The sequence below is a fragment of the Triticum dicoccoides genome, chromosome 4B, assembly GCF_002162155.2.
Source record: "Triticum dicoccoides isolate Atlit2015 ecotype Zavitan chromosome 4B, WEW_v2.0, whole genome shotgun sequence".
NCBI lineage: Eukaryota > Viridiplantae > Streptophyta > Magnoliopsida > Poales > Poaceae > Triticum > Triticum dicoccoides.
In genome coordinates, this window is record NC_041387.1 from 614460151 (window position 1) to 614471672 (window position 11522).

At 49.5% G+C, this 11522-nt stretch overlaps 1 protein-coding gene across 1 annotated transcript; it reads right to left on the reverse strand.

The window, feature by feature from the left end:
* Positions 1 to 1222: 1222 nt before the first annotated feature.
* LOC119291773 (silicon efflux transporter LSI2-like) lies at positions 1223 to 4381 on the reverse strand. Its single transcript, XM_037570582.1, has 4 exons — positions 4231 to 4381; positions 2216 to 3944; positions 1916 to 2105; positions 1223 to 1824 (listed from the first exon to the last, which is right to left on the reverse strand). The coding sequence occupies exons 2-4, from the start codon at positions 3464 to 3466 to the stop codon at positions 1556 to 1558; spliced, it is 1710 nt and encodes a 569-aa protein (XP_037426479.1). The 5' UTR covers positions 3467 to 3944; positions 4231 to 4381; the 3' UTR covers positions 1223 to 1555.
* Positions 4382 to 11522: the final 7141 nt, after the last annotated feature.

Genomic DNA, 11522 nt, shown 5'->3' on the forward strand with positions numbered 1-11522 from the left:
CCACGGCGACCTCCGTCCTGCCGTCCTGCTGGTGTTGGTCTCGTTGCACCGATATGGAAACCTTTGCCTGATGCCTCAGTACTCAGCGCCTGCACTTGCCCCCTTAGCACTAAAGGGGAAACGAGAACACTACGCGCGTTGGCGCCCGCCTGGCCTTGGTCGTCATGGCTTGCGTCACGAGAACCTCGCGAGGTACCCCTTGCCTTGATCTCTCCGTCTCCCTCGCGAGCCTGTCTGGCAAGGCCGCTCCTGAGGAGGCCTTGGTCGTCCGCCCCGCGAGGCTTGGCCCCTCGCGAGGGTCTTGAGTGTTGGTTGACATAGATGGGCCGTATTGGGCCACTGGTGGAGCCACGCCGCGGGCCGCAGGCAAACAAGTCTGGGGACACCCGTTCCCAGAACGCCGACAGATCGCTTCGGCGCCGTCGTTAGGGCTTTGCATGTGTTGCAACTAGCCACCTCCACTCGCCGCTGGTTGTGTGATCGGACCTAGCAGTCCGTCGTACGATGTTCCTCCTGCACGCGCGGATACCGTTAGAGGCGGTGCACTTGCGCTGCTCCGGCGAACCTGTTCGTGGGATCCGACCGATACGTGGGAGACCGGCAAGGAGGAGACGACTCCGGGAACACGAGGCGACTCCGGGGACGCGCTGCCCCAACTCTTTTTCCGCTGCACGGCACTGCGCGTCTAGTGATAACGATCTGTGATCCATTCTCGTAGCATGTTTCTGGTTGTTCTGCACGTAGGAAATTTTAATTTGAAGTCGATACATCCTACCGTAGAACCTAACACAAAGCATTTCTGCAGCCCCTCTTCACTGATCCACAACAAATGTGCCCACATTGCCGAAGTTTGACCAGTCACTTTCATCCTTGTCTTCCACCTCAATATGGAAGAAGCCTAGTCCACTGTTAGCACTACCCCAGTACTGAGCAGTGGGCATTGGCTTATACCGTGTTTGGCAAACATCGATATGGTGGCCAGTAGTTCTGCAAATGAAGCAGACTTTAGGAACTTGGCACATGCCAACAAAGTGGCCAGGCTGGCCACAATTGTAGCGGATGGCACCAAAGAATTTAGGACCCACAGAACTAGCCGCAGCACCGACCTGATCAATCTTTTCCAACTTAAGTACTACCAGCACTATTATTATCTTACACAGCAGTAGCAGACTTCTGTTGTGAGTTCTTGCTAGACCAACACATCCATTTTTTAGGCGTGTAGTGAACAAACTACGCAAGTGTATGCTCTTAAAACAAAAATGAAATAAGATTACAATATAGGAGTAATTTCTTAGTTCAACAAGAATCTATCTGCAGGCTACTCCAAGTTGAGAAATCTGAAAATGCAGGCTACTTGGTCTGCCACCCGTGCCGTACCGGCCGTCTGCTTTAGCGACAACAGAAGATGACACCACTGATTACTGATACACAAAACACAATCGGGTTACAGGGCAAGCCTATCGATTTTACACGAGTAGTCTCCATTATTGAAGAAGAAAGGATTTCGCTATGCTCCTTGCATGGTAGTACTACTATGTTCAGTTTCTTGGTTGGTTCAGTAGCTGCTGACGATGAGGAGGCCGATGGCGGTGACGATGATGGTGGACGGCACCCCGAACCGGAGGTGGCTCCAGAAGGAGAGGTTGTAGCCGAAGAACTGTGCCCGCCTCGCCTGCTCGCACACGATCAGGTTCGCCGCCGACCCCAGCAGTGTCAGGTTCCCGGCCACCGTGCTCACGTACGCCAGTATCAGCCACGCCTTCCTCTCCGACGCCGGCGAGATCGCCGCCGCAGAAGCGGCCACCCTCGTCCCCAGCAGCAGAACTGAAACACCACCAAAAGTTCTTTAGAGCACTGCAATTTGCAGTTGCCAGGAGTACGTGAACCAAAAGTTCAGAAGTATTGTCGTTGTTACCTGTTGGAACATTTGATGCGACGTTGGAGAGGATAAGGATGACGAGGCCGAGGAGCGCGACGCCTCTGGCGCTGTCGATCCGCGAGTAGGGCTCCACCAGCTCCCACATCGTGTTGGGTATGCCGGTCTTGTTGAACCCGTCCACCGTGATGAACATCCCGCAGAAGAAGATGAGCAGCGAGTAGGACACCTGCCAATGCCGAGTTCATTCATGGCAGCTAGATCAGCAACGATCGAGTAGGACGCCATATATATATATGCTCATTGTTCATGGAAGAAAGAAAATCATATAGGGATTACCTTCTCGAGGCAGGCCTGTGCGTCGGTGAAATCGAGCGCGAGGAGAACGAGAGCGGCGGTGATGGCGGTCCAGGACATGTTGAGCCCCATGAGGAGGGCGATGAGCATGCCGAGGGTGATGAGGTACACGGCCGTCTTCCACACCAGCACCTTCCACCTCTTCTCCACGACCTCGGGCAGCTCCCCCTTGTCCTTGTCGCCGTTGGCGGCGGCCTCGTCGTCTGTGGGCGACGACGGCGGCGCGTCCTCGATGATGACGCTCCTCTGCTGGCTGGCCGTCCTGGTGAACTTCCTGGAGGAGGCGCCGTCGATGAGGACGGGGACCGTGGAGACCTCCACCATCTCGTGCGACATGCTGGAGGAGCGGAGGGACCTGATGGAGAACTGCATGTCGGCGTCGGCGGCGTTGGCGTTGGAGTTGACGCTCCTGCTGCGCAGGTGGTCGCCGTTGACGCTGGCGCTCCGGATGATGGGCTCGCTGACGCAGTCGAAGTCGTCCGGGTTGATCGAGGAGACGTGCGACATCCTGGCGGGCGTGAAGCGGTGCGAGGTGACCTCGTCGTCGCCGACGACCTCGGGCCCAGCGGAGGCGGAGACGCCGCCGCGCTCCTGGTCGGCCGGCTCGACGTTGAGGTACCTCCAGAAGTAGCAGAGGAGGATGGCGGCGTTGGTGAGCACGCCGACGATCATGGCGGGGAAGACCCCGAGGAGGAACTGGCCGAAGGAGATGCCGCTCTCGACGGCGATGACGAGGTTCTGCGGGTTGCCGATGGGCGTGGCGGCGGAGCCTATGTTGGAGCTGGTGGCGAGCGCGAGGAGAAACGGCTGGGGCGGGAGGTTGTTCTGGCGCGCGACCTTGAGGATGAACTCGGTGAGGACGACGCAGCAGGTGTCGTTGGTGAAGAGCGCGGAGGCGATGGCGGAGACGATGCAGACGCGGAAGAGCAGGTCCTTGGGGCCGCGGCTCTTCCACTGGAGCAGGTTGCCGAGGTACTTGAACATGTCGGCGCGCTCCAGGAAGATGGAGACGACCATGGTGCCGAAGAGGAGGCCGATGATGGGGAGGTCGATGGCCGCGTACGCGTCCTCCGGGGAGATGACCCGGAACAGCACCATGAGCATGGCGCCTAGCAGCGAGCCGGCGGTGCGGCCGACGGGCATGAAGGGCACGCTGGGGAAGACGGCCAGCACCCAGAAGATGCCGAACGCCACGCATCCCAGCACCACCTTGGACGTGTGCGCCAGCACCATCTTGGAATTCTCTTGTCTAGCCGACACAGAATTCTACTACTGGCTATTCTGCACTTTGAAGATCAAGAACCTGTCGCAGCAGCTAAGAGAGGGGAAAGAACAGTACACTAGAGTGAACAGCAATCAATCCCCAGGCAAGGTCAGACTAGGTTAATCGGAGGAGTGATCCTGCTGGAATCGATCGATCGGCAGCAGCGACAGCAATCTCTCCATGCACGCGCAGCTGAACTCGAGAATATCCTGCAAAATCCGAGCAACAAAAGAACAGTTTTAAATCCGGAAGCTAAAGAAGGCAGGATCAATTAGCAGAAAAAAAAGGAAAGCAAAGATCCTTGTGTGGACGAAATGAGTCTAATTTTGGGCGGCGAACACAAAAGCGGATGCATTCTTAGCGAAAACCGGGGACAGGCACAGCGCATATGGAATGGATATCAACAATCAAGAAGCAGAGCACCACCGCGCCTACTCACGTTGTGTCCTGCAAACAATCCAAGCGAGACAAAATTAACATCCCTCGTCCCACACATGCCGATGATAAACCCTACACATCCGAACTATACTAGATCTCATGGTCTGTTCTACATATGCTTGGGACCAATGGATTGGGAAAAATCCGTCACGAATCCACCCGTGAAGTGGCGCCAAGAACACACACACACACACACACACACACACACACAGGACAAGAGATCATGCGTCCTACATAGACTGGTTTCCGAGAGAAATCTAAGAAACTGAACTCGGGTTGGGGATTGATTGCTGACCTCGGACTGGAGTAGGGGCGTGGATGGATAGTCCACAGTGAGTGAGTGCTCTCTGCTCTGCTGTGGCGAGAGCGAGGAAGAGGAGGAGGAGCAGTGGGGAAGTGGAGGTGCTCTGTATGTTGGATCGAGTGGAGGCGAGAATAAAGCGAAGAGGGGGCCAGCTATAAATAAAGGGGAGGGGCCGCGGCCACCATGAGAGCGGCGGTCAGCTTTCGTGGATGAGGTGACCCGCTCGGGTCCCACCGCCGACGACGATGAATTGAGTGAGGGTCCTCCTAGGATCACCATTTTGTTATGTACACACCGGGTGGTGACCCAATGTTTGAGTCACCAGTAGCCTAGCCGTGTGCCACGTGTTTCGGTTCACCGCTACATTCAAACATGAAAACATTTTATGTTCAAATATTTCTAGAATTATACTCCCTCCCTCCGAAAATACTACTTGTCAGGGAAATGGATAAAATTGAATGTATCTAAAACAAAAATATGTCTAGATACATCCATTTCTCCAACAAGTATTTTCGGGACGGAGGAAGTATATACTAAAAGTGGATTAATTTTTGAGATTGTTCCTTCAACACTTCACAACTAAATTTAGCCCGACTGATGTTCCAAAAAAAAGAGAAATATGTTTTTCACTTATTTTAAATTATGTTTTAATTGCAAATTATATTAAACTCAGTCTGACTTTTGTTATATATTTGGTTCATTCCTTGAAAGTTGTTCGGCAGGTTTTCCCTGTTGTCTATGATAGAGAGTAAAAAAAACACAAAATCTACTCGTATCAACACAAAATAAAAAGGTTTGTCAGTTTCTTGAGGGTTGGACAAGAGGTTTTTGTTTTCTAGGAAAACGAAGGAAATAAAGATACTGAGACCACCCCTTACTCGACACAATTCATTTTGGCTTTTTGCATGACTAAGCAAAGCTGATGATGCGTGTGGCATGACGACCACCAAATCACATATTTATAGTGGTAATTTCAGGTTGAAGTTAGCCCTTTCAAAGCAAAAACCTCGGATATATTGAAGCATTTATATAAGAGCTATCAAGCCTAAGTTTGTCATGGTGGTGCCGTGAGGGCAACACAAAAGAATCGACAAACACAAAACATATAAACTTACTCTGACTTTTGTTATATAATTGGTTGATTCCCTAAAAGTTGTGGGATAGGGTTGTTCCTTTTTTCAATGCTAGAAAGTGAAAACTGCAAACCTACTCGTACCATCACAAACAAAAAGGAAGTTTTGCCAGTTACTTGAGGGTTGCACAAGAGGTTATTGTTTTTGTGTGAGAATGAAGGAAATAAAGAAACTAAGACCACCCCTAGCCCGACACGATTCATTTGGTTTCTAGCATGACAAAGCAAAGTCGACGACGCGTGCGCCACGGTGATCACCAAACCACATATTTATAATGGTAATTTCATGATGAAGTTAGCGTTTTTCAAAGTAAAACCTCAGGCAATTTGAAGTGTTTATATGTATATATAAACTATCGAGACTAAGTTTACCGTGGTGATACCACGAGGGCAACATGGAAGAATCAAATCAAAGAACACAGAGAGCCTAGGATGGTTCAGTAAAATATGGGTAGTTGAATAACTCAACATATTTTTAAAAAAATACATAAATTAGAATCATCTACCCAATCATACCCCATTACATATTCGAAAGATAGTCTATAACCCCAATACATATTCGAAAATCCTAAGGATGGCGTGAGGACTTGTTTGATCCAGACATACTCTTGCTACACACATACAGGGTTGCTCAAAAGGGTGGTCTTAGCAATTCCGCATGTCAGTCCGGCTAACGCATGTGATTCGCCGGGCAGCCACGAAGGAGCCGTGATCCCTTGCCTTTGGATGGATTTGAATGATGATTAACATTTGCGCGTGGGACGTGCGTGCGTGGCGGGCCAGCTGATGGGCCTAGCGATTCCCTGATCCAAGAAACTTGTTGAGCTTGGGCAGCAGGGAAACCCGCGTATGTACGCGCTCACCAAAAAGACGCAAAAACGCGTCCGTTGCTCGCTGATTCGCCATCTCGACCGTCCGTTCTTGGCCCATCCAACTACCCCGAAACGAAAGGAAAAAAAAAAGGCATCCTTTCTGTTGTTGTTTCGATGATAATCGCAAGAGGTTTCAGTCATGGATACTACTGCTCAGCAGTCGCTGCAGTGCCAGTTCCAAAAGGAAAAACAAAAAGAGATAAGATTGGGACGCTACAGTGTTCATGCCATGGGTTGTGGCCTGCTCCAGAGCCCACCATTTCTTGTCTTGTCACGGCCGCCTGTGTGGTCCTTAGATACACGGGCACACACACTGTAGGTAGTATCCACATCCACGGAGTGCTGAGCTCAGATGTCACGAGCTCGTCGTGCTAACCAATTGCCGACCAATGACGATCGAGTAATCTACTGCTAATGCTAGCATCGGGGGAAGGTGCAGCTAACGGACTACCTACGAAGAGCACAAAGCTTTGGCAGTGGGAGAGCTTTTGGCATGAGGGAAGTGATGTCTGGGCCCACTGCATGAGAGATTTGACAAAAGTGCCACCCAGCGTGGGGAACTCTGGTTCCTTCCCACAATTGATGTAAAAAAAACCCTCTGTTCCCACAAGATTGTCCAAAAAAAAAACTCTTGGTTCCCACAAGATTGTCCAAAAAAAAAAAACTCTTGGTTCCCACAAGCGCTTCCGTGTCCAAGTCTTTCCTCTGTTGCTAAGAACATTTTACACCTGCAGATTTAAGCACCGTCGAAGCAGACTCGCAATCACACCAATTACCCAATGCATTTTAGTTTTTGTAACCATATTTATGTTCTTTTTTCCGGCAATTGTAACCGTATTTATCATCCTCAAGAGATTTTAAAAACTCCTATTTGCATATGTTGCTGGCATTTGAATTCCCCTCCCTCCGCCCTGTGTTTCTCAGTAATGAAACATTTTTTTTAACATTTTTCGAACTGCCGTTGTGTTCATATATGTTTTTTTTGCAGGATGTGTTCATAGATGCTAAACGAAGGGTTTTAATGAGTTTCATTGTGGTTTCATAATTCCAGAAAGATTTACGTTGCCTTGCACATGTTTAGTCTTGGTGACATCGATCGTCGATCGATTCAATAAGGTTTGCTTAAGCCCATTGAATTTTATGAATCCATTTGTGTCTGCAAACCTTTTAAAACACTTCGGCAAAATATTTAGCCCAAAGAAACACAATTGAAATCTCTTTGAACCCAAGATCAGACTCATAAGAAATAAGAAACTTTTTGAAACCATTTTTTTTCTCATCGAGGTAGCGACTCCAGGCCAAGTTGCATAGTCCGGGTTGAATTGCAATTGAAACCACAATTGCATTCATGGATATTGTGGTAAGGGTCCCACCACCCAATAATAATGATTTAAACTAGGTCGGCAGTGAAAATTCTGGACAAGTAATGTTTTATCAAAATATATTCTTGCCATCTAAAAGCAATGTTTTATGAGTAAAATCAGGTCACCCCTGGCCACGAGTCGGCGTCTTCCTTGCCTAATTGCAAGCAAAGAGATTCGTATTAGCTATTATTAGAAAGTTAAACGTTATTACAGTGCCGTGATTCTATTTTGGTCGCGTGATATGATTCGTTTTCAAGTCATGTCGCAGCGATTTGCTTTCGATTTAGGAGAACAAGTAACAGCAGCAAGCACTCAGAGACAGAGCAAAAATGCGCTTTTCTTTTCCTTTTTGCTTGCGGGTAGCAAAATCCTCTGTTAAATCTATCTCTGAACTCTGATGAGCAATCGGGTGCGTGGGCATGACGGCATCGCACGTACGTACGAGCTGGACAATCCACCAACAAATAACATCTCCCGTGCGGCCGTCGTGTGTGCACGCGTCTTCACGCCGGCCAGCCGCCGTCTGATCCCCTCCACGCAACCGTATCAGCCGTCCGATTGCGAAGACACAAGGAAAAGAAACTCGACTTTTGCACCCGTGTGTGCGTGTGTTGTGTGTAGCAGGACAAGATCACGCTGGATCTTTGCTCGCCGTCGCTTTGCGCCGGAAAGCCAACCGCTCGCCGTAAAAAGTGCTATAAGCTTCAGAGAACATGCCAAGCCAGAAGAAAAGTCGAACATATATTATTTTGTCAATTTCTTTCGGGGATTGGCGTCTGCCTGTCAACCTGTCATGCTTCTGGGCAGGACAGGTGGCCGACGATATCCATTTTTTTTTTAAAACGCCGCGGAATGAGCGCGAAACGGACCATTACCAAACGTCTCGTGCTTCACACGAATTTTGGTTGTTTATTTTCGCCGTGTGTTTTGGCTGCCTGGTTGGTGCCTCATGGTGCAAGATACAGCCACCACGTCGACGGTGTTTTGCAGAGGAAGTATGGTTGGCATTCCTGTGGTTCGCCAGCAAAAGGAATCAACCTACTTAAGATCTCGTGGCTTTGGTCGTATTATTGACAAAAAATATAACAAAGCGTCAAAGACCCGTCCCATTCTCGATGGCTAGCTGATTATGTGTATGCTTATCGTGCTATGTATTTCTCTCTGATTACGTACCTATGTATCCCTGGAAAAAAAAGATTACATACCTACGTAGTTTTTTCTTTAGACAAGCCATGTATTTAGTTTTTTTAGACAAAGCCACGTATTTAGTTTTGCTCTTCGTGGGCAGGGTGGGTTAATTCTCGGGTTAGCATACATCCCCTCACGGGCCTAGTTTGAGCTGGCCCAGGCCACGCCACAATCCTTCTAGGCCAGCCCACACCAGTCCAGGGCTACCCACGTTCTTTTTGCCTCGCGGTGCTATATAACGCTCAGAGCGAGTATTAGCAGCGCATCGCTCGTCTCGCCGGACAATTATATCAGACCATATATAATCACATCACATACAACCCCCGTAAAAATAAAAAAAATCAGATACAACGAAGGAAATAGGCATGCAGCTTGCAGCTGAATGCCTTTTTTCTTTTCTTTTCTTTTTTTGCGGGTAGCAGCTGAATGCCTGACGGAATCGATCGACGATGGATGTCACCAAGACGGAAACTCGAGCAAAGCAAGCAGCGAAACAAAGAAACCAGAGGACGGCGCATGCAGGGAAACTTACGAAATGCCTGGTCGATCGACGACGCCTCACGCGGCCGATGGCAGCTCGCTCCGGCACGGTGGCTCCTCGACCTCTTGGCCGGGTCGCCTTCCGTCCCAACCCCAGAGATACACGAGAGATCGATCCCCGACCCGGCCGGACTGCTTCTGCCACTGCCAAGTCGGTGTGGTTGATCGGGTGGCGGACGATAGATCAATCCGTGCAATGCGCGCGCGCGGGCGGGGAGCTCAGCGGCGCTCAGTTCAGCTCAGCTGCGTATATATGAGGGCGGGGACGGCCGATGGTGAAGTGAATCAGACGCCGGCCGGCCGGGGAGGTATAAATAAGCGGGGCCGACCGGCGGGACGACGTGGGACTTTTGAGACCAACCCAACCGTTGTGAAGCTAAGCTATGGCTACCTACATCGACCGAGCTGGGGGGTACGGCCACCGGCCTGTAATGGCGACGGCGACGGCGCAGCCAAAAAGGTGCCTGCATGCATATCCCTCCCTCCTAGCCAGTCTGAACCCGATCCCTTCCGATACCCCCCGGGAGACTGTTGCCTCGTCGCTCTCAATCGCCGTCCGTATCCACCCGTCATATCCATCGACCCGTCATGTGTCGTGTGTGTGAGACACCCAGAGCCAGACATTTGTGTGCGTGGTAAAAAAAGTCCATGAGATCCATTAAGCCCGAAGCAGGCACAGCTTACCTAACTGCATGATTAGCTGTACTAACTGCATGTCTGGTGGAGACCGATCGATCGAGATGAAGCTAGCGACTCGCTGACACAACAGATTAACGATTCGGACGGATGATGGTATGGATTAGATGCCTGATTGACAAACCGGGAGAGGAGAGGACCACAGGTTGCATCACGAAATTCAGTGTCGTCTTAACAAATGTAACTCTCCATGTGCTTGAACCATGGAATGAATATAGCTTAGAAAGGTGGCATGCGTGCAATGGATCGATCGCATCGATGCATATCATAATATCATATCCAGCAGGACGGGGCCGGACTCGCGCGACCCACGGATTGACGTGCGAATGACGTCGTACGGCGGGCGGAAGAAGAAGAGAGCCGCTGCGATGGCGATCCTCCAACCAAAACCGATCTCATCATCTGTCCGGTCCAGTCTTGATTATTAGGCACATTATGCACATATATAGGGCAGGCTTCGATGGTAGCCTGTCAGTAATAAAAATAGTAAGGTTTTCGATCTCTAGTCATCTGTCTCATTAGACTTTCAGTGCCCACGAGAGAATCTTGCCAAATATGAGCTGACTACTCCCCTCCCAAATGATACTGAACAGAACACCATGATGATTGTTACAATGAAATGATGGATCGGCCCGTAGAGGGCCGTGCGCGCGCTGGAGCGTCCCCTCCTGTTTTCTTCGTCTGGGGCATGTTTTGGCCTTTGGGGTTGTACTGTGGTATTTTAGACGGTTTTTATTGTGTGTTGTTGATTTCTCTCTACACATAGTATTACTTTTTGGTGCTTCTATTTTCATGTAGGTAATGAAAGTTGGATACAGGGATTCATCAAAAACAACTATTTTTGTTAAAATATGGCAAATAGTCAGTCTCAAACAAAAATGCGAAAGCAGTTTTTTTTTGCTAAAAATATTCAGACAAAAATAGTATGATGCCCTCTCCAAGTGATCTTTCTAGCAAATTTTTGATGGGACCTCGACAATAGGGCAGTGTGCTCCTTCCGACTTCATAAAGAAGAATACAGTTGCCCAAGTTTATAAGGAAAAGTAGGTAAAAAACCACACAATGACACGATTGATTAAGGGAACATTGTGCAAAAACCCGACAAAAAAAAGAAAAAGAAACAAAAATGAACAACAATGCCTCCATCGGCAAAACATGACCTCCGCCACCAGCATGCCTTCAACCCAAAGAGAAGCGGAGACGCCTTCAATAAAGGAAAATGCTCATGGGCGCCGTCATCGACCACATCAATCCCTGTCAAAGACTTAAGCATTCGCCAAAGATGCCCACAACCGGCCGGTCGAAACTTGGGAAAAAGGCCGGCCACACCATCAACCACCATGACAAACCTAAGAACCAACAACTTAACCCCAGTCTGGTGGAGAGAAATAACCTTCGACAACTGCTCCAAAGGAAGAGGGAACCACTGTTCCAATATCATCGGTATCGATCAAAAATAAGGCTTTTGCCCGGGGCCCTACACCCCTTCAT